Source organism: Pristiophorus japonicus, chromosome 4 (genome assembly GCF_044704955.1).
Source record: "Pristiophorus japonicus isolate sPriJap1 chromosome 4, sPriJap1.hap1, whole genome shotgun sequence".
Taxonomy (NCBI): Eukaryota; Metazoa; Chordata; class Chondrichthyes; family Pristiophoridae; genus Pristiophorus; species Pristiophorus japonicus.
Window position 1 is genome coordinate 153,752,986 of NC_091980.1, and position 24,041 is coordinate 153,777,026.

Here is a 24,041-nt window from a genome sequence, read left to right on the forward strand (position 1 = left end):
AATCAAGCATCCCATAGCCATTCTGATCACTTTTTACATCTGACAGTTATGTACTTTGGCCTCTAAATCTCTGTTCATCTACCCCCTCAGTACTTACTCATTTAATGATATTCCCATCTGCCGTTCTTACACTCCAAGTCTGCTGCCTCCCAAAGTGCTCAAAATTGTCTAACCCACAATTTACAAACACAGGAAACATGACCAGGGCAGCAGATACCATGTTTACGAGTACTTCCCTTCAGCAGCAACAACAAATGAAATCTGGCAGGAGGGAATGAGAATGATGCATTTTGGGGTTTTACTGTGCCAATGATGGCTTAACCTCTTGCTAAAACTAAACATTGAATCAATCACAGCCTTCTACCAAATACATGCAGCCCAGAAGCACATACAAATAAAATCTAACCATCCAAATAGCTGACAATAAAAACAGTCAGCAGGTTTCTCAATGAAACATTAACTCTTTATCTCTCCACAGATGCTGCCTGACTGGGAGTGTTTCCAGCATTCTGGATTTATTTCAAATTTCCTTCATCTACGTATTTTGCTTTTGTTGTAAATGGCCGACAATACCATTTTTAACCAACATATTACCATCTTATAATTAATCAGATTCTAGGATATTTTAAGTTCATACCTTTGCAAGTCTGGCTCGTTTGATGAGGTCATTGAGTTTGCGCAGTGCAGCATTCCGAGGTAAATCCTTAATATCTTTGAAGAGGTCTTCTGTTTCCATCTCAAAAAGTTTCCGATTCTCTGTAATCTGTAGGGGTTTGGACCAGAAGGAGCCTATGTAGACACGTACAACCTCTGGGGTGTCAATCACTTTACCGAGGGACCACATCAACGCACCATACACCCTCATCAGTTGCTGTGTATCAACTTGGTCTGCTTTGTTGAGGACAACTCTAATTTTGTCATCTTGGCCTCTCAATGCCTTGATAGCCTCTGAAAACTCATCAGAAATATCCAATTTATGAGCATCAAATAGCAGGATGATGCGATCAACTCTTTCAGCAAACCATCGCAAAACTTCTGAAAAGTCATAACCTAAAAATGCAGACAGAAGACGTGGTTAGGTATTCCTATTCACCTAGAATCATCACACACCTCAGTAGAGAAACCACCAAATGTAAAAAAAAAAATCCTCAGGACCTTGTGTTCCTGGCAACATACCCCAGGTCTGACCTATATAGAGCCACGTGTTGATCATATCCTCAATTCCTTCATTGCAGAAGCCTGCAACAAGTGCATCACATGCTCATTTAAGTCCCAATCTCTTATGTGCAACAAAGAGGACAGCTATACCCCAGATGCATAAGCCGACCATTCTTCTGCATACACAGGAGTTATAACAGGCGCCACTCTACTGAACAGAACTCGGGCTATATTTGAAGCAATGATGCTTCAAGTTTTATAAAATGGCACCACATCATATTGTCCTCTCCAGAATGGGCTCTAAGATAGGCAGTTAACTCTGGCAAAAAGGGGGGGGGGGGGGAAGGCAAGGGAGCATAATCTTACATTAGAAAGAACAGTTGAAAAAACAAACTCAATCTCTTGGCCCTTGCTATTACAAAAAAAATGGCTGTAGGGTATCCCACAACTAGATCTGGAACTTATGAATTTTAGACTCCCTAAAAGTCAGGGAAGTCCCAAAAATATCTGGAATATTTCCCCAGTGTCATGGGTAACTCTGGTTTAGAACATATGGGTTTTTACATCAAACTGATTTCTTCAAAAGAAATTAAGAGGCAATAAAAGTCAGGCTCTTGTTGTGGTTCCTGAATTCTGTTCAGTCTGCAAACATTGTACTATAAGTAGACTTCCCGACTGAGGGAGGAAAGACTATTTTTTAAATTACAACATACTAAATGTTAAATCTGCAAGGACAGAAAGCAAAAGATGCAGCTTTTGGAGCATAATGGAGACGGTCACATAGAAACTGCCTCCATGCCTTCTCAACATGAAGTCCATTGGAACAACTCTCGCATGTTTTGAATCTGTAACCCAGTATTTATTGAAAGGCGGCAACAAAGAAACCAATGTAGAATCATAGAATGGTTACAGCACAGAAGGAGGCCATTCAGCCCGTGCCAGCTCTCCAAGGAGCACTTCAGCTAGTCTCTCTCCCCACCCTTTGCACGTAGCCCTTCAAAGTTCTCTGCTTCAGGTACTTATCCAATTCCCTTTTGAAAGCCACAATCGAGTCCAGCTTCACCATCCGTTCAGGCATTGCATTCCAGATCCGAACCACTCGCTGCGTAAAAAGGTTTCCCTCATGTCGCCTTTGGATCTTTTGCCAACCACCTTAAATCTGTGTCCTCTGGCTCCTGACCCTTCCCCCAATAGGAACAATTTCTCTCTATTGACTCTATCTAGACCCCTCATGATTCTGAACACCTCTATCAAATCTCCTCTCAGCCTTCTCTGCTCCAAGGAGAACAACCCCAACTTCTCTAATCTATCCCCGTAACTGAAGTCCCTCATCCCTGGAATCACTCAAATCCTTTCTGCACTCTCTCTAAGGCCTTCAAATCCTTCCTAAAGTGCGGTGCCCAGAATTGGACACAATACTCCAGTTGAGGCTGAAGCCACGTTTTATAAAGGTTCATCATAACTTCCTTGCTTTTGTACACTAAGGGCTGGATTTTCTGGTGCTGTCCATCTGTTTTTGCCCCGGAGGGACGGTAATGATGGCAGTGAGCTCTTCTGGGCGAGCGGTCAGCTTCCAGAGTCCGTCCCCCCGCTGGGGTTTTCGGGGCAGGTTTCGGCGGGGGCATGGAGCATTACCACCCAGAAGAGGTGAGCTGGTGTGCAATGCCCCTGGTTGCGACACCAGCTCGATGTCTGACTCCTGCCCGACCCGCAGCATGTTGTCCTGGGAATGCCTGGGAAAGCAGGCAGTCCGACCTATACCGGCTGCAGTGAGGTCAGTAATGTTCACCTCAGGTAAGTCTGATTGCAAAAAAATTTTTTTTAAAAAGAACAATTTATCTTGTGGTGGCGTGGGCTATATATCAGGAATGTTTTGGGTGTTTTTTTTCTAGGATTTTTTCCCTCCCCCAGGCCTCTCTCCGAGTGCTCCCAGGTCAGCAGTTTAGCTCGGGATTTTCCCATGCTCAGCCAACCTAGTGGCCCAAGAGGTGTAACACCTCCCTTAGCGCTCCACCCCACACTCTCGGCCCAGCTGCTCAATTTTGCTGACTGAGGCGCAAACGGTTCGCGGGCGCAAACTTTACCGCCCCACCGCCAATACCGCCCCGAAATGAACAAAGACGAAAATCTAGCCCGATGCCTCTATCTAATGAAACCTGGGATCCCGTATGTTTTTAACCGTTTCACAACCTGCCCTGCCACCTTGAACGATTTGTGCACAAAAACCCACAGAGAGTCTTAGTTCATGGACCCCCTTTAGAATTGTACCCTTTAGTTTATATTGCCTCTCCTCGTTCTTCCTACTAAAATGTATCACTTCGCACTTTTCTGCGATAAATTTCATCTGCACGTGTCCGCCCATTCCACCAGCCTGTCTATGTCCTCTTGACATCCAGCACTATCCTCCTCACTGTTCACTACACTTTATACAAGGCACTTTGACACAAAGATAAGAGGTAAAAAGAGTCAAAAGAATGAGGAAGACTTAGTAAGTAATTGACATTTTTCCCCCAATTTATCCTTCACATACAAATTGAATGATGCCAAAGCAGGACAGAAAAGAGAGTTGGGCCAGCTTGAAATACAAAAGCTCCAAAGCCCCCATCATCCTGAGCTGAGAGATCAGTACTGCTCGATAACACAATCAGAGAACGTCACTGCACATTAGCCCAGAAGGTAGTCACAACAAGTAGAATGAAGCCAGCTGATGAAAGATCATCGACCTGAAAACATGCTGCTTGATCTGCTGAGCGGTTCCAGCATTTTCTGTCTTTACTTCCACAGTGCTTTGGTTTTGTTTCACAATACAGAAGCATCACTTTCTGCTGATTCGTAACCAGAGGAGCAAGAAAACGAAACACATTCACTTAAACGAAACTATCTAAATTAGAAAATGTTCCTTCTTCTATCTATATAAAGTGGTACGGCTCTGAAGAAAAGAAAGTACAACGGCGCACCAAGCAAATGGAGGTTCAGACAGTATCGTAACATTACTCCTACTGAGGCAACAGCTCCTGCCTGCACAAGATCCCAAGTCAGAGAACCAAATGCTCTTCAGTAATTCAAAATTACTGTTAGGTCTCTGAATGGTTCTGGATACCGGCGGAAATGATAAGCACCATTAGATTACAGTACCCAGGATAACCAAGAGATTCAATTGTTTTGCCTCCTGAAGCTGAATGTTATGGATTTTTGTTTTTAAAACATATCAGGTCTAAATAATCCCATTTGAAGGTGGATTAGGTGGTCTCTAAAGGATCCCACAAACATTGGCTTTATGCTCCATCTTCCTTTACAAAAACAACCTTGGTTACAGAACACGTTGATCCAGAATTTGCTGATAAAATAACAGAGCAATGCTTGTCGTTGTTGGTATGGCTCCTGTATGGCTCAGATGTGGACCATATACAGTAGACACCTCAAATCGCTGGAGAAATACCACCAACGATGCCTCCGCAAGATCCTGCAAATCCCCTGGGAGGACAGACACACCACGTCAGTGTTCTCGATCAGGCCAACATCCCCAGCATCGAAGCACTGACCACACTCGACCAGTTCTGTTGGGCGGGCCACATGTGTCCAGCATGCCATACACAAGACTCCCAAAGCAAGTGCTCTACTCGGAACTCCTACACAGCAAGTGAGCCCCAGGTGGGCAGAGGAAAAGTTTCAAGGACACACTCGTAGCCTCCTTGAAAGAGTGCAACATCCCCACTGAAACCTGGGAGTCCCTGGCCAAAGACTGCCCTAAGTAGAGGAAGAGCATCTGGGAGGGTGCTGAGCACCTCAAGTCTCGTCGACAAGAGCAGCAGAAGGAGCGAACAGCAAACCAGACTCCCCAAACACCCTTTCCTCCAACGACTGTCTGTCCCACCTGCGACAGAGACTGTAATTTCCGAATTGGACTGTTCAGTCACCTGAGAACTCACTTTTGGAGTGGAAGCAAGTCTTCCTCGAGCGCAAATCAGTGTTCAAATCAGCCAGCAAATAGTGGCGAGGAAGAGAAACCCCATGAATTGTGAGTTACCACAAACTTGGACATGCACAAACATGTCTAACTAACGGGGCATACCACAATGCCCCACTCCAGCAAAATCTGGCCTAGTGAAACCTTCTAATCGATAGAATTTTTAGAGTACAATCCCAAGCTTTCCTCGCTACGGTGATTTTAATCTATAGACTGGAAATTCAGACAATTGTAATTGTATGGCATAACATCCCATATTAAGAGCAATCTGAATATTCTGAGAGTTTATGCCCATGAACTTTGGGCTGAGTGACTTTGCTCCACGATCTCCCTCACCCAGCCATGCAGCTTAGTCACAGTCGATTGCTTTGAAGCTTTTCTAAAAAAAAAACTTTCCTGCATTACCTCCATCCAGTTCTCAAAAAATATCCTTAAATGCAAGACCTAAACAACAGCTTTTTGTAAATCTTGATCTGATAAAAATATAATATAAAATACATAGGCAAGAGTTAGGTTGGATACCATTTTGCTGAAGGACATCACCGTCTGAACATGTGGCAGATATGGATTAACTGCAATCTTTTAAAAGGGAATGTGACAGGATCCAGAGTAAATATAGGGCTAGTTAGCTGTAATTGTGAGGAGTCATCAACTACCAGTGTCTCCTGGAGTTTTGCTTGATTGCTTGAGGGAGTCAGAGGTTTTTCCTGATCTGACAGCTGGATTTTTGGCTCTGCATAGTTGCACTATATCTGGATGGGGTGAATGAATGGGCCTGATGGCCTCCTGCTGTCCTTTTTGTAGGTTCGTAAAGGAAATGCCCAAGCAGATTTTCCAATTTTGACAACCTATTGATCTGTACATGAAGTGTGAATGTATTCCTCACCTAGTCTACTAAATAAAAGCTTGCCAGGTTATGGGAATATATTAGCCAAGTGCAATAAGGAGTATCCAGTATTAGCAGCTTGCAAACTGATGAGAAGCCAGGAAGTTCTCCAATTCATACTCCTACTGCTGGCCAAAAAACATCAGGCAAAGAAATTGTGAAATACAACTGAGGAAGGAAGAGGATTGGGAATGGAAAACAAGCGCGATGTTGTTCAGTCTCGTGTCTTGCAATAAATTCCACGTTAGTCAAACAGAACCACTGATTTATCACACTGTAATCAATCTTACAGCAACACAATCTCAGTGTTTAAATGAGAACCCTGACCACTGGATTTCTTTTTGTTAAGTTAAGAGAGCAAGAACTCCTTAACCGGGACTATTGCAAAAATTACCTAAGTGTTGTTGTTGAGACTTATTTAGTGTACTGGTACCAATATCTTTCATACAGAGTCAGAGGTAAGCCAATGCGTGACACGCTGTTTGTGCAATACTCAATTCTACTGCTCTCTGCATGACCAGTGTCGAACCTGCATCCACAATCTCTTCGCCAGAGTGTTATTCAGCTCAATATTCATCCCAGATACAGCTGAATTCTGGAAGGGTAGAATTGTGGAGGGGGATCAGGGCAGCTAAGCAAATGTGGAGGGGAACAAACAGGCACATCAAGAGGGAAAGAAACAGACACTGATGGAGAACTTGGATATTACAAGAATGGGATATTACAAGAATGGGATATTACAAGAATGGGATATTACAAGAATGGGATATTACAAGAATGGGATATTACAAGAATGGGATATTACAAGAATGGGATATTACAAGAATGGGATATTACAAGAATGGGATATTACAAGAATGGGATATTACAAGAATGGGATATTACAAGAATGGGATATTATAAGGCAGCTCAGCAGGTAGAGATGTCACCAATGCAAGTACAAGTTACCAGGTGTGATATGAAGGCATTCAAAAAGACATGTATGGAATTCAGGAAGGGGGTCTTTTGTACAACCACGCCTCCACCCCCCCCCACCCCAAAAAAAATAAATCAACATTATTTCTATCACCTGTAGAGCCCATTAAAATCGGTCTGCGTACTCCTGCTCTTAAGCCTTCACGCCTCTTGAGGCAGTCACCAGGAGGCCGACCAGCAATAATCTGACTTCATCCTAGGGCGGGGAATAAAATCCAGCTTCATGCCTTTTAACAGCAGCCCAGCTGAATTGGCAGACCTAACCCCATATCTTACCACTGTAAAGCATTAAACCAAGGAACACAAACACTGCATCAAAAGACTACTGAGGAACAAAAAGTAATAAAATACCATTAGCTATTATTTTCCTCAAAGGAAATTTCAGGACTTAACCAGCATCACATGCTGCTGGTTCACCTTGAGAAAGGAATTTAATTGAGAACATTGGTTGAGGATAATCCAGCAGATTTATGCATTTACAACAGCAATGAAAAGCTGGTTTATTAACCGAACAGGGCAATATTTGTAGCACCTTCAGTGTAAGTGGACAGCCCACAGGCAATGTTCCCCACAACCTTTTTGGAGTGCGGTGCAGCTTAGTTTTGCACATGCAAACTTTAACATTGCAAAGCCGATCCTGGGCAGTGTGGGACAGGCAGACAGCATTGCCTACAGCTCTGGATAGGAAACTGCACAATGTTTTGGGGGGGGGGGGGGGGGGAAATGAGAGGATACCTTGCTCAACACATTACGCTACTGCCGCAGGTCCAGGGTGTCACTAAGGTTCTCACTCATTCCCCTCCCCACCAGCAGCAAGCAGGAATGTGAAGGTTGGCCTAGTAACTGCACAGGATTCTTTCTAGCCAGTGTGGAAAGAAATCACATAACTCAGTAATATCCATTCTTCTATCCAAATATATCTAGCTCAGGAAACTCAAATGCTGACCAAGGGATTTGAGCAACAGGGAAGATGATGATTTCGATAATAAAATTGCTTACTCGAATGTTCCTAAAATGTAGTCAACGTTAATTGAGCAAGCAACATTGTAAATTGCTAAAAGAGTCATCTGTTAATAATCTGGTCATATTTCAACATTTTATAGATTGCACATGGTTTGATTTCGTTTATGCATGTATACCATATGTAATTTACTCATAGCACAAGTTTTTTTTATAAATTTAGATTATATGGCACACTTCCTCATTTGCCAGAATTATTCAGATGTGAAGATCCAAAACTGGTTTCAGCTTCTGCAATTTTCAATCTAAAAATATTTGGAAAATTGGTCAGTGCTTTACTTCAGGTCCATTATTGGGCAGATGTTACCTTTCTTGCAGGTTTGTTTTCGATCTTCCACTAGAAAGATGAGGGCATGTTAAATGACATGAAAAGTTATGAGAGGTGATCTCAGTGAAACATAAAAGATTTTGGGAGAGTTTGACAGGGTAGATGCCGAGAGGCAGTTTCCCCCTGGCTGGAGAGTCTAGAACCAGGAGTCACAGTCTCAGGATAAGGGGTCAGCCATCTAGGACTGAGATGAGGAGGAATTTCTTTACTCAGAGGGTGTTGAATCTTTGGAATTCTCTGCCCCAGAGGGCTGTGATGCCCAGTCGTTAAGTATATTCAAGGCTGAGATTTGGACTCTAGGGGAAATCAAGGGATTATGGGGATCAGGCGGGAAAGTGGAGTTGAGGTCGAAGATCAGCCATAATCTTCTTGAATGGCGGAACAGGGGTTGAATGGACTACGCCTGCTCCTATTTCTTATGTTATGTACTTAAAAGGCTATTTGGTTCATGAAACTCATCAGTCTGGTACTTAGAATTCCCAGCCCAACATCCAGCTCCATCTTCTACTCCCATTAATATCTTTGGAGCAATCTACCAGGCAACAGAATCCAATGCTTACCACCTTTTGAGGAAATAATTTTTTATCTATCTTTGGTTTTAAAGGTACTTCTCATTTATATTTGTAGCCATTTGGTCTGACTGACTTTAAAATATCCTGGATTCACCTTCTCTGTACCATTTAAGAGAGAAGAACTTGCATCTATATAGCAGCTTCCACGCCCTCTGAACCACCAAATCGCTTTACAGCCGATGAAATTTTTGGAAGTGTAGTCACTGCTTTAATGTAGGAAACGTAATGTAGGAATTTAATACAATCGGAGTGGGATCCATACAAGAGCAGTCCCATGGAGAAGAATCAAGATGATAGTATGATCAACCATGTTAAATGGTGCAGAAAAGTCAGAAGGGATAGCATACCATGGTCACAGAGGAAGTTATTTGTGACTTTAGCCAGGGTAGTCTCAGTGCTGTGACATGGACAGAAACCAGACTGGAGGGACATTGAAGAGTGTTTCAGGAGAGATGGGCATGGAGTTGAGCAGCAACGTCAAGGACCTTAGAAAGGAAAGAGAGGTTGTATATGGGGCAACAGCTAAAGGACAGCTGGATCGAAAGTATTTTTTCCCCTAGTGGGGAGGGTAATGATTGTTAACTGTTCCCTTTCAAAACCAATGTTGGCTGGTATGTGGGCTAAGAGTTGCAGTTGAATGATGAGGATAATCAGATGGAACAGGAGATGGGACTTATGGAACAGAAAGCTGTATGTTTTTGTTTATGCTAAATATCTTACTCTGGTTCAGCACCACAGACCACTCCCATGAGCAAACGTCGCATCCCCCAAGATTCAAAGTGTGCCTTTACAGGCCCAATATCAAAAGCATTAGCAATACCCAGAGATTAAACAAGCTTACTGGAATACACCATGTCACGCTCACCTTCAGTAGAAAGGTTCAATATAAATCAGATCCAAGACTCTGACTATAAAACAGTGTTTATTGAACATGAAATGTACAGGACCAGTTCACTTGAAGTAATTAAGTTTGGGGATGCCCTTCTGAATTATTAATGGCACCCTGATTGTTGGCAGGAGCAGAGTCCATTAGCAAGATCCCCTAGTGGGATCCACAACTTGCCGCCCATTCATAGTCAATGGGAAGAAAATCTAGCCCACATGTGCAAGAATCAGTTTTGCAACAGTTACCAGTTCAGATCCTGTTGTCACACTTCTATTTGGGAATCCTCAGTTCATACTGGGTAGATTCAAGTGACCCATTACATTAACTGTACAAATGCATTATAATCTTATAAAAATACTCTCATCTTCCTTTAACCTGCCCTGAGTATCTGAAGCAGAAAATGTCAACTCAGTCCTCTGCCTTGTGATTTTCAGCTCCAGTAATTTTTTTTTCCCTCTCCAATGCCAAGGTCAGTTCAACATCCAGATTATCCAATAGTTACACTGCTACGCCTGCAACCCCATCATTTCCAAACAGCCTACATATTGACTGCTTCCTGCATAGTCAACCATCCTCAGTTCCTCTCCTGCTCCTTCCATTAGTCCATCTACACATTCTCCAATTAGCATCTACGAAACTATCACTGCACTCTGAAGGATTGGCTTTTATATAGTGCCCTTTGTGTCTCGAGGATGCCCTTCATAGTCAATGTATTAATTTTGAAGCAGTGTTGTAGATAGAGGTAGGCCAGTTGGAAAGACTAATAATTCTAATAACTTTATTGAGCATCTATCAATATCAAAGACAGTTACACATATCGAAACTAAAAATCTAATAAGCAGGTTTTAAGGGGTCATATAAAGATTAGAATCTGTGAACAAACATTAATGGACTAATCTGCAAGGACAGACATGGTATGCTATATGCACAAAGCCAGATGGTCAGGAGATGAAGTTAATACAAAGAGCGGTATTAAGACTATCAAAAAAGATAAGATAGTATGGTGAAAAGCAATGATAGTGTTGCAAAGACACATTAAAGAGGATTGCCTAATTTACAAGGTGACTCAATGGGTTGAGAGGGCGCTGTGGATGCTCAGTCATTGAGTATATTCAAGAAAGTGTCCACGTTGTCCAAGGGCACGCCGTGGATTTTGATGACCGGGGCAGTGTTGAGTGGCGGGGCCAGGTTGGTGGAGGACCTTTGTCTTATAGGCTCATGTCTTCATATGCCTCGGTGACGATGTTGACGATGGCTTGGAGTTCAGCTTCTGAATATGTGCAGACACAAACGTCATGCGCATGCTGTAGTTCGATGACAGAGGATGGGACGATCTTGGATCTAGCCTGGAGGTGACGAAGGTTGAACAGGTTCCCAATGGTGCTATAGTTTAGTTCCATTCCAGTGGGAAGCTTGTTGAGCACGAGATGGAGCATAGCCGCGAGGAAGATCGAGAAGAGGGTTGGCGCAATGACGCAGCCCTGCTTGACCCTGGTCCGTACATGGATTGGGTTTGTGGTGGATCCATTGGTCAGGATCATGGCTTGCATGTTGTCATGGAGTAGGCAGAGGATGACGACAAACTTTTGAGGGCAGCCGAAACTGAGGACAATTCATAGTCCCTCGCGGTAAACCGTGTCAAAGGCCATGTACAAGGGTTGGTGCTGTTCCCTGCATTTCTCTTGCAGCTGGCGTGCCGAAGATCACGTCCGTTGTACCCCTTAGTGAACGGAATCCACATTGTGACTCTGGGAGGAACTCTTCAGCCACAGGAAGAGGACGGTTGAGGAGGATTCTTGCGATGACTTTCCCAGTGGCCGACAACAGGGAGATTCCTCTGTAGTTGCCGCAGTCGGACTTGTTCCCTTTTTTAAATATGGTCACGATTACGGCATCTCGGAGATCTCCAGGCATGCACTTCTCCTTGAAGAGAGAAGGTCATGCATTCGAGCCAATGGTGCCTCTCCGCCACACTTTAGTGCTTCAGCAGGGATTCCATCTGCTCCTAATGCCTTGTTCTTGAGCTGACGGATGGCCTTTTCTACTTCGTGCCGGGCTGGGGTTTTGCTGAGATGGTGGCAGGCAGCATGTTGCGAGATGGCGTCGAGGTCACTCGTGTCAAAGGCAGAGCTTCTGTTAAGGAGATCTCCGAAGTGCTTCTTCCAGCAGGCTCTGACTGCCTCAGTGTCCTTGATGAGTGTGCTGAATCTCCTGCGCTTTCTCCATCCACCATCTATTCTTTAGTTTTTTGTTGGCCATCTGTAGAGCTGCTTTGCTACTCCCAATTTGGGTTAGAAACATAGAAAATAGGTGCAGGAGTAGGCCATTCGGCCCTTCTAGCCTGCACCGCCATTCAATGAGTTCATGGCTGAACATTCAACTTCAGTACCCCATTCCTGCTTTCTCGCCATACCCCTTGATCCCCCGAGTAGTAAGGACCTCATCTAACTCCTTTTTGAATATATTTAGTGAATTGGCCTCAACAACTTTCTGTGGTAGAGAATTCCACAGGTTCACCACTCTCTGGGTGAAGAAGTTCCTCCGCATCTCGGTCCTAAATGGCTTACCCCTTATCTTTAGACTGTGACCTCTGGTTCTGGACTTCCCCAACATTGGGAACATTCTTCCTGCATCTAACCTGTCTAACCCCGTCAGAATTTTATATGTTTCTAGGAGGTCCCCTCTCATTCTTCTGAACTCCAGTGAATACAAGCCCAGTTGATCCAGTCTTTCTTGATAGGTCAGTCCTGCCATCCCGGGAATCAGTCTGGTGAACCTTCGCTGCACTCCCTCAATAGCAAGAATGTCCTTCCTCAGGTTAGGAGACCAAAACTGTACACAATACTCCAGGTGTGGCCTCACCAATGCCCTGTACAACTGTAGCAACACCTCCCTGCCCCTGTACTCAAATCCCCTTGCTATGAAGGCCAACATGCCATTTGCTTTCTTAACCGCCTGCTGCACCTGCATGCCAACCTTCAATGACTGACGTACCATGACACCCAGGTCTCTTTGCACCTCCCCTTTTCCTAATCTGTCACCATTCAGATAATAGTCTGTCTCTCTGTTTTTACCACCAAAGTGGATAACCTCACATTTATCCACATTATACTTCATCTGCCATGCATTTGCCCACTCACCTAACCTATCCAAGTCGCTCTGCAGCCTCACAGCATCCTCCTCGCAGCTCACACTGCCACCCAACTTAGTGTCATCCGCAAATTTGGAGATACTACATTTAATCCCCTCATCTAAATCATTAATGTACAGTGTAAACAGCTGGGGCCCCAGCACAGAACCTTGCGGTACCCCATTAGTCACTGCCTGCCATTCTGAAAAGTACCCATTTACTCCTACTCTTTGCTTCCTGTCTGACAACCAGTTCTCAATCCATGTCAGTACACTACCCCCAATCCCATGTGCTCTAACTTTGCACATCAATCTCTTGTGTGGGACCTTGTCGAACGCCTTCTGAAAGTCCAAATATACCACATCAACTGGTTCTCCCTTATCCACTCTACTGGAAACATCCTCAAAAAATTTCAGAAGATTTGTCAAGCATGATTTCCCTTTCACAAATCCATGCTGACTTGGACCCATCATGTCACCTCTTTCCAAATGCACTGCTATGACATCCTTAATAATTGATTCCATCATTTTACCCATTCTGGCCAATTTATATGCCACTTCCTTGGCTTTAATACTATCCCTGATTTCCCTTGATAGCCACGGTTGAGCCACCTTCCCTTTTTTATTTTTATGCCAGACAGGAATGTACAATTGTTGTAGTTCATCCATGCGGTCTCTAAATGTCTGCCATTGCCCATCCACAGTCAACCCCTTAAGTATCATTCGCCAATCCATCCCAGCCAATTCACGCCTCATACCTTCAAAGTTAGCCTTCTTTAAGTTCTGGACCATGGTCTCTGAATTAACCGTTTCATTCTCCATCCCAATGCAGAATTCCACCATATTATGGTCACTCTTCCCCAAGGGGCCTCGCACAACGAGATTGCTAATTAATCCTCTCTCATTACACAACACCCAATCTAAGATGGCCTCCCCCCTAGTTGGTTCCTCGACATATTGGTCTAAAAAACCATCCCTTATGCACTCCAGAAAATCCTCCTCCACCGTATTGCTTCCAGTTTGGTTAGCCCAATCTATGTGCATATTAAAGTCACCCATTATAACTGCTGCACCTTTATTGCACGCACCCCTAATTTCATGTTTGATGCCCTCCCCAACATCACTACTACTGTTTGGAGGTCTGTACACAACTCCCACTAACGTTTTTTGCCCTTTGGTGTTCTGCAGCTCTACCCATATAGATTCCACATCATCCAAGCTAATGTCCTTCCTAACTATTGCCTTAATCTCCTCCTTAACCAGCAATGCTACCCCACCTCCTTTTCCTTTTATTCTATCCTTCCTGAATGTTGAATACCCCTGGATGTTGAGTTCCCAGCCCTGATCATCCTGGAGCCACGTCTCCGTAATCCCAATCACATCATATTTGTTAACATCTATTTGCACAGTTAATTCATCCACCTTATTGCGGATACTCCTTGCATTAAGACACAAAGCCTTTAGGCTTGTTTTTTTAACACCCACTGTCCTTTTAGAATTTTGCTGTACAATGGCCCTTTTTGTTCTTTGCCTTGGGTTTCTCTGCCCTCCACTTTTCCTCATCTCCTTTCTGTCTTTTGTTTTTGCCTCCTTTTTGTTTCCCTCTATCTCCCTGCATTGGTTCCCATCCCCCTGCCATATTAGTTTAACTCCTCCCCAACAGCACTAGCAAACACTCCCCCGAGGACATTGGTTCCGATTCTGCCCAGGTGCAGACCGTCCGGATTGTACTGGTCCCACCTCCCCCAGAACCGATTCCAATGCCCCAGGAATTTGAATCCCTCCCTGCTGCACCATTGCTCAAGCCACGTTGTTTCTTTAAGTTCAGAAATGCCCTGCCCTTGCAGTTTATTAGCTCCTGGACATTCTCATCAAACCAGTCCTGGTGTTTCTTGGTTGAGTGACCGAGCGTCTCTTCATAGACACTGATTATGGTGACCTGGAAAGCAGACCAAGCGCTCTGGGCACTCTGCGTCTTGGGGTCATCGAGAGTCGGAAGGTTGACAGTGAGGTGCTGGCTGTATAGGGCTCTCTTAGCTGGGTCTTTGAATGACCTGACCACTTTCCACACCTCGGGAGCCTATTATCAGCAAGGGCAGACAGACGACGAGGTCCAACACCGCCTCCAGTGTGCCAGCGCAGCCTTCGATCGCCTGAGGGAGAGTATTCGAGGATCAGGCCCTTAAATCTGGCAGCAAGCTTATGGTCTACAGGGCTGCAGTGATACCCACCCTCCTGTATGATGTGGACCATATACAGCAGACACCTCAAATCGCTGGAGAAATACCACCAACGATGTCTCCACAAGATCCTGCAAATCCCCTGGGAGGACAGACGCACCAACGTCAGTGTTTTCGCTCAGGGTAACATCCCCAGCATCAAAACACTGACCACACTCGACCAGCTCAGTTGGGCAGGCCACAGTGCCCGCATGCCCGACACAAGACTCCCAAAGCAAGCGAGCCCCAGGTGGGCAGAGGAAACGTTTCAAGGACACCATCAAAGCCTCCTTGATAAAGTGCACATCCCCGACACCTGGGAATCCCTGGCCAAAGACCGTCCTAAGTGGAGGAAGAGCATCCGGGAGGGCGCTGAGCACCTCTAGTCATGACGCCGAGAGCATGCAGAAACCAAGCACAGGCAGCGGAAGGAGTGTGTGGCAAACCAGACTCCTCACCCCCCACCTTGTCTTCAACAACAAACTGCCCCACCTGTGACAGAGACTGTAATTCCTGTATTGGATTGTACAGTCACCTGAGAACTCACCGAGTGGAAGCAAGTCTTCCTCGATTGAGGGACTGCCTATGAGGATGATGATATTCAAGAGATCAATCGTTTTTGGATACCAAGGGAATCAAGGGAAATGGGGATAGTGCAGGAAGGTGGTATTGAGGTAGAAGATCAGCCAAGATCTTACTGAATGGCAGAGCAGGCTCGAAATGCCAAATGGCCTACACCTCCTCCCATTTCTTATGTTAACATGTTATATATTAGAAATATCTGGAATGTATTGACAAGTTATCACGTTAGCAAGAAGTTACTAATACGATAACTGGTACAAACATACAAAAGCTCAAAGGACTTGAACTTCTAGTTTTGACCTGCGTAAACAGATTAAAACTACATGCTTACAACTCTTCCTGAGGAATCCTCCCATGAGTATCTGCAACAGTAATCTCATGGTTGTGGAATAGGATTAAAAAGCATTAAAAGGACGTCTCATTGTTGCTTAGTTTTTGAGCTTGTTTAAAAAGGGATCTGGAATAGCCCGTAAAAACCCAATACATAGTTAACCTATTAGTGGGCAAAAACCTAATGGGCATTACATTATTCTAGGATGTATAGGTGCCAGTATCATTATGGAAATGCACTTGTGGTGCAGATTAAACAAAATCAGGTAATATTCACAAGTAATCTCCAATTTCCTAAGAGGTGGACAAATGGTGAAAAAGGCGAGTAATCTTTCTTGTTCGTTTCAGCATCCTGCACATTTTGCAAGTAGTAATCTAGTTGTACTCAGGGAAACAAAGGTGTTCTTGATGGTAGAAGTACTTGCTGCAAGGCCAAATCTAGTTTGGCAGTTCATCCTCAGTTGCCAAGTCCAAACAGCATCATCTGATGAAAGTAGGAGAGCTACAGAGCAAGCTTGGAAAAAGTGACCCTTTTCTGAACACCTCTGGATTGTAGATGCTGTGAAACAACACTTCACTTTACCCCACAGTTTATCTGCATGTTTGCAACAGAATGTACACAGAAGCCGGTTAGCTAATGTGCATTTAGAGATAATAGATCCAATAAGGATTTTATTTGATGATGCCAGGGCTTGATAATGTATTTATTGGTTACAAAACATGGTCATGCAAGTGACTTCATTGGTTGCAATGCACTGGGGCCCTTCTGTGAAACCCATCCTCTGTGAAACAGGAGCTGAATTTAGACCAGGGCTCATCTTAATATCGTAACTGTTCAGCCTCATCAAGGACTGTTAATTGAGGAAAAGCATGCAAGAGGATACAAGACTAAGCAGATTTCACTTACACTGCTTTAATGAAGAATTTCCCCACATACACCAAACACCCATGCAACTAACCAGTTCCCTGTTGATTGACTATGAAGTTTTGGGCCCCGATTTCAGGACAATTACACTCAGTTACTTACCTGGACACTCCATCTATTCTTGAGATATTCCAGATAAACAGCTGTTACCATGATCTGTCAGTCCTACATGTATATTATTACACCCTCATTTAGTAACGATTCCAATAGATTCAACCCAAACACAGTTGCCATTAGCACATTGCCATGATAGCACATTTCCACAGCATGGTTTCGGTGTGGTTAACTGTGATGCAAGTTTGTTTCAAGTGCCAACATTTGTACCCTTGCCAACACTTACATTTTCAGGCTCCACTCATTGGGATCATTCAATGGACAGGGTGTCTTACAACAGCCTGCAGTTTACAGGCTTCAACCCAGTCTAAGTTCACTGAAGAGGCGACTAAGGAAATGGCTATTTTTAAAATAAGGGAGGAAAAGTAAAAAGGAAGGAAGAAATTAAATTTGCAAACAAAAAAAATCTTCTAGCATGGAAAAAGTTAAAACTTGAAAATGACTGTCAAAGCCACAGTCAATAAAATATAACCGCTCAGGAGGAAACACGCAGCTTTTCCTGTGCGTAATTCAGAAGAGCGATGTCTTATAGCCACCCAGCCTCCTTTTAAAAGGAGCATGCTCACCTCTGCTCATGCGTTGCTTCTCCCCAGAGAGGATTCCAGGTGTGTCAATAACAGTAATGCTGTCCAGCACTTTGTTTGGGAGCTGAGCACACATGAACCTGCAAAAGGAAGGAACATGGCATCAGGGAGGCCCTGCACATGGGAACAAACAGCTTGCACACTACCAGATGGAGCACTCCTTAAACCTGGAGACCCCAAACAGCCAATCTATTTCAATGAAACCAGAAGTTTAAATACACAAACAACACATGTTGAACCTCCCTTATCTGTGACCACCCTTCGTCCATCATCATTCCTAGCCGCTCCGACATGAACAAATTGAAGTCCTTCCTCGCTGTCAACTCCCGCAATCGCTGGCCTGACCCCACGATCCACCACACACCCCGGTCTGATCTCTCTGTCGCAATCCCAGCCCGCCCAGATATCCCCTTGTTCATTACCTGTACCATCCAATTTAACGAGACCTCCCCTCGCCCGGCAAAATCCCTTATCCGGCACAGGGATGAGAGCAGTTCAACCTGTATTTTATGAAGAACAGCTGCAGCACACATTAGTACCAGGGAAGATTCCTGTACCTGTACCACAAACATCCTCAGCAACCATAGGGGGAATATGTTGAGAAATATGTCCACAATTCAGTTGTCTGCAGCTAAATCTAATCATGATATACAAGGTTACAGAAATGGAAGGACCAGGAGATTACATTAGAGATACCATAACCTTTCAGTAATCAGCACCAACACATTTTGGGAGCTTTCCAATGACTCAGTGAATAAATAACTGCCTGTACTAAGCTATGCAAACAAGACTGTCCTAGGTTCAGTCAGTAGTCTGTGCTGAATTAGCCAATCTCAGATGGGGTGCCAAAACTGGCCTCAGCACCCTTGGGCTAAGGGGGAGGGAGGAATATCCAAGTTCCTGCAGCTGACTGCTATCCAGCAACTGCTGCTGGAAAAGAACATACCCAGAACAGGTTCAACTGTGATGCGCCCCACAGTCAAATAGCCTGTCCACACACACTGCTCAGACTCATTCATGAAGAATGCCTACTTGTACGAGCTAATGGATGTCGAAGACGACCCATGAAACCGTATTCCAGCAAGTCAGCGGTGTCAGGGGGAACGGAGGAAGGAAAATTGAAAGGAAGTTAAAAGTGGAAACTTGCTGACTTTAATTCAGGCTATATTATATTAACATGCCGTGTGCTCCTAAACAATTCGCATCCAACCAAGATGGAGAAATTAGTCACGGCTTTTGGCCACCCAACTGTTATACCCTCCCTGCTCAAAACCAATCAGTAAGTGTGAAAGATGCTGTCATGTATGTAACCTCAATGTAACACCACTATATTACTGTATACACTCAACCTAGATGCACACCTTGACCACAAGGGGTGAACTTGTGGGAGACACTCCTTATTTGATCACACAGGTATAAAAAGGGAGGTCCCACGCAGGGTCATCACTTGGAGTCCTGTGAATAAAGAGTTAAGGTCACAGAGTGACCTTGTTCCCAGAATGTGCCTCCTGTGGTTTCATGCTGTAGAGCAAGGACTTTACAGATGCTTTGACAAAAATGAAGTATTTTGTCTATTTTTGGCTTGGTTGCTTGCCCCTTTAAATCCAATCACAATGCATCAGGAGTTTAAAACTCAGCTGCAGTTAAATGTCACCGCATGACCCTAAATCAATGCAATGGTTTGAGGTACAGGTATTTGTTTAAGGTTACAGGTTTGTGAGATAAACCAACACAACTCAAACAGAAAAACAATGCCAAGAGATTAGTTATGTGATGACTGATAGTTCCTTTCTGAATTGCCAGCGGTGTAAATCCAGGAAGCCCGTTAGTCTCAGAGCTATCTAAATTTAATTGTTCAAATCAAAGCATTGGCTTGGATTTGAAGAAATAGGTCAGATTATTGTGGTGAGAAATACAAATCACAAAATATTAATTCTAAAAATGCAGCTTCATACAGAGATTACAAATATTTGTTTTTCTTTTGAAAAGCTGGAGAGCATCATTTCTTGTGCAAATGACATACAAACATAACATAAGAATTAGGAACAGGAGTAGGCCATCTAGCCCCTCGAGCCTGCTCCGCCATTCAACAAGATCATGACTGATCTGGCCATGGACTCAGCTCCACTTACCCGCCCGCTCCCCATAACCCTTAATTCCCTTATTGGTTAAAAATCTATCTATCTGTGATTTGAATACATTCAATGAGCTAGCCTCAACTGCTTCCTTGGGCGGAGAATTCCACAGATTCACAACCCTTTGGGAGAAGAACTTCCTTCTCAACTCGGTTTTAAATTGGCTCCCCCGTATTTTGAGGCTGTGCCCCCTAGTTCTAGTCTCCCCCACCAGTGGAAACAACCTCTCTGCCTCTATCTTGTCTATCCCTTTCATGATTTTAAATGTTTCTCTAAGATCACCCCTCATCCTTCTGAATGCCAACGAGTAAAGACCCAGTCTACTCAATCTATCATCATAAGGTAACCCCCTCATCTCCGGAATCAGCCTAGTGAATCGTCTCTGTACCCCCTCCAAAGCCAGTATATCCTTCCTTAAGTAAGGTGACCAAAACTGCATGCAGTACTCCAGGTGCGGCCTCACCAATACCCTGTACAGTTGCAGCAGGACCTCCCTGCTTTTGTACTCCATCCCTCTCACAATGAAGGCCAACATTCCATTCGCCTTCCTGATTACCTGCTGCACCTGCAAACTAACTTTTTGGGATTCGTTCACGGACTCCCAGGCCGCCTGCAATTTCTGTGGTCTGGAAGAGTCCGTGTTCCATGTTTTTATTGAGTGCACGAGGTTGCAGCCCCTGTTCCATTATTTGAAGGGGCTGCTCCTGAAATTCTGGCTGCACTTCAGTCCCACACTCCTGATCTTTGGGCACCCTGTGCGGAGGGGAGCGGGTAGGTCCGAAGGCCTCCTCGTAGGACTGCTCCTGGGCACGGCCAAGGGTGCCATCAGCCGGTCCAGGCAGCGGGCGGTCGAGGGGGTCGTTCAACCTGACTGCCTGCCTCTCTTCCGCTCTTACATCCGGTCCAGGGTGTCCTTGGAGATGGAGCACGCGGTGTCCACCGGTACGCTCGCGGCCTTCCGCGAGAGGTGGGCACCGGAGGGACTGGAGTGCATCATCACGCCCGGCAACCAAATTTTAATTTGATTTTACGTTTTAAAGTTTAATTTGTTTTAATTGCCGGTGCTTTTAGTGTCCCCCTTCCCTTTTATAGGGGGCACTGGGGAAAAATTGTGATTTTAGTGCCCAAAAAAAAACAAAAAAAAAAGAAAAACAAAAAAAAAAGGGGGAAAAAAAAGGGCCTTGTAAATGTCTGGTGTGTCACCCAGGTAGGGTGGCACGGTTTAATGTCTTTTGTTTTTGCAGATAAACTCCAAAAAGAGTTTCATACACAAGGACCCCGAGGTCCCTCTGCACCGCAGCATGTTGTAATTTCTCCCCATTTAAATAAATATTCCCTTTTACTGTTTTCCCCCTCCCCCGCCCCCCCAAGGTGGATGACCTCACATTTTCCGACATTATATTCCATCTGCCAAACCTTAGCCCATTTGCTTGACCTATCTAAATCTCTTTGCAGCCTGTGTCCTCTACACAACCCACTTTCCCACTAATCTTTGTGTCATCTGCAAATTTTGTTACACCACACTCTGTTCCCTCTTCCAGGTCATCTATGTATATTGTAACCAGTTGTGGTCCCAGCATCGATCCCTGTGGCACACCACTAACCACCGATTTCCAACCCGAAAAAGACCCATTTATCCCGACTCTCTGCTTTCTGTTAGCCAGCCATGCTAATACATTTCCTCTGACTCCACGTACCTTTATCTTCTGCAGTAATCTTGTGTGGCACCTTATCGAATGCCTTTTGGAAATCTAAATACACCACATCCATCGGTACACCTCTATCCACCATGCTCGTTATATCCTCAAAGAATTCCAGTAAATTAGTTAAACATGATTTCCCTTCATGAAGCCATGTTGCGTCTGCTTGATTGCACTATTCCTATCTAGATGTCCCGCTATTTCTTCCTTAATGATAGCTTTAAGCATTTTCCCCACTACAGATGTTAAACTAACTGGCCGAAAGTTACCTGCCTTTTGTCTGCCCCCTTTTTTTTAAACAGAGGCGTTACCAATCCGATGGTACCTCCCCAGAGTCCAGAGAATTTTGGTAGATTATAACAAATGCATCTGCTATAACTTCCACCATCTCTTAATACCCTGGGGTGCATTTCATCCGGACCAGGGGACTTGTCTACCTTGAGTCCCATTAGCCTATCCAGCACTACCCCCCTAGTGATAGCGATTTACAAGTTTGAATGTCAGTGAAGGGTTGCATACGTATCAGGGACAGTCAACACACTCGAGATTACATGGCAATGGGACTCGCCTATGAGACTAATTTAAGATAGGATGCTGTAAAAAAAAAAAAAAAAAATGTAGAGTAAGGGAAGTAGAAAAATGTAATGACAGCACTTCTCCCTCTACCCCAATGGATTTCTGACAAAAAATAAAAATCATAACGATTGGACTAAATCTTATTTCCCTCTATCATTAATCCTAGCTGCAAACATTCAAGCAGCAGAACATTGCAGTTATTTTGTTCAGAAAGGGAAACAGGAACAAAATAAGGAAGGTTTCTGAAAATAATTTTAAATGCTTAGGTCTTCTAATCCTAACTCAGCTTTTTTTTTTTAATTGTATGAAAAAGGAACCTCACCCAGCTAGCACCAAATACCATGGTGAGGACTTTACAGCTGTGCTCAGAATATTAAAAATAAATTGATGTTATTTTGTATTTCACCCTTTTTTCAGGTCTCATTGTAGAGACCAACTTCCTCCCCAATATCCCTTAGCGATGCATATGCAAGAGGTTACACAAGGGATCAGATGACAGTGCTCAATTTCCCTTCTCCTATAGCAAACAGCTTAATTTGGCTTGGAAACTTTCCACGTTGAGAAATGACAAGCCCAACACAATGCAGTCGCATATGCTGAGTCATCCTCATCAAATGCAAACTGTTAGGTATTGCACAGAAGCATAAAAGCTCGGAATTCCCTTGAGAATTCAGCTTTGATCTGTGTGGATGTACACTACATCATTTAATATATTGGGGATTTAACCCATAAAAGCAGAAGCCATTCAAATACCACAGTTGTTTTTATAACTGCCTGGTCACTTCAAGTGAATACAAATGTTTTTTTTTCTTATTATATGTCTCGGGATGGAGGATTCTGATTATTCATCCCACATTGCTCACAAATCCCAACTGCTCAAGTCACACAGCAGTCCAGTCAGTTTGAGAATGGACAGTAAGTCAAGCAATAGTCCAACACCTAGCATCATATTGTGCTGCACAGGAGAGAGGATCCCAGGTTCCAACCCTAATCTGTGCTGAATTAGTCTCAGCCAGGCCAGGTGGATCTTGATGGGTTTCTACTTTCTATGCCCTTGGCCTAGAGAGGGGTGGGGTGAGGGGGCAGGGGGAGAAATCCAGTGACCCCCATTCCGGATGGCTATTTGATGACTTCTGCTAGCACACAAGTCTGGTGAGGGCAGGAGGCAGGCATGATACCCTCCACACTTCAATAGACTGCTGGCCTTTGCTGTTTAGGCTCATCATGTGAGGACAACCACTTGGGCAAAATCCAGAGATAACTGCTGACAACAGTGGAACTGTACCCCAGCAAGAGTCCATGTTTTTAAGAAAGAGGGAGAAAATGGGGAAAAATGAACTGGTGGAATATTTCTTTGTTATGTGTTCCTTTTAACTCATCCAACCAGATTACCTGCCAAGTTGCGAGGAGGACGCAAAGAATCTACAAAGGGATATAGATAGGCTCTGAGTGGGCAAAAATTTGGCAGATGGACTATGTGGGAAAATGTGAGGTTATCCACTTTGGTAGGAAAAATTAAAAACAAAATTATTTAAATGGGGAGCGATTACAAAATGCTGTAGTACAGAGGGACCTGAGGGTTCTTGTACATAAACCATTAAAAGGTTAGCATGCAGGTACAGCAAGTAATCAGGAAGGCAAATGGAATGTTGGCCTTTATTGCAAGGGGGAAGAGTGTATAAAAGCAGAGAAGTCCTGCTCCAACTGTACAGGGCATTGGTAAGACCACACCTGGAGTACTGAGTACAGTTTTGGTCTCTTATTTAAAAGGAAAGATATATTTGCATTGGAGACAGATCAGAGAAGGTTCATTAGGTTGATTCCGGAGATGAAACATAGAAAATAGGTGCAGGAGCAGGCCAATCGGCCCTTCGAGCCTGCACCACCATTCAATATGATCACGGCCTCCTGCCTTCTCCCCATACCCCCGATCCCTTTAGCCGTAAGGGCCACAT

General features: G+C 44.2%; 1 protein-coding gene across 5 annotated transcripts in view; it reads right to left on the reverse strand.

Annotated features, from left to right (window-relative positions):
* LOC139263109 (EH domain-containing protein 1-like) overlaps window positions 1-24,041 on the reverse strand; it is a 119,388-nt gene that overhangs the window by 65,742 nt on the left and 29,605 nt on the right. For all 5 annotated transcript variants that reach the window (XR_011593044.1, XR_011593043.1, XM_070878658.1 and 2 more), the window contains exons 3-4: window positions 17,658-17,755; window positions 638-1,050 (exon numbers count right to left, since the gene is read on the reverse strand). Coding sequence is in view for 3 of the 5 variants with exons in the window: in XM_070878658.1 (XP_070734759.1) it covers window positions 638-1,050; window positions 17,658-17,755 (511 nt within the window). In the remaining 2 variants the exon portion in view is untranslated. The remainder of the gene's footprint in view (window positions 1-637; window positions 1,051-17,657; window positions 17,756-24,041) is intronic.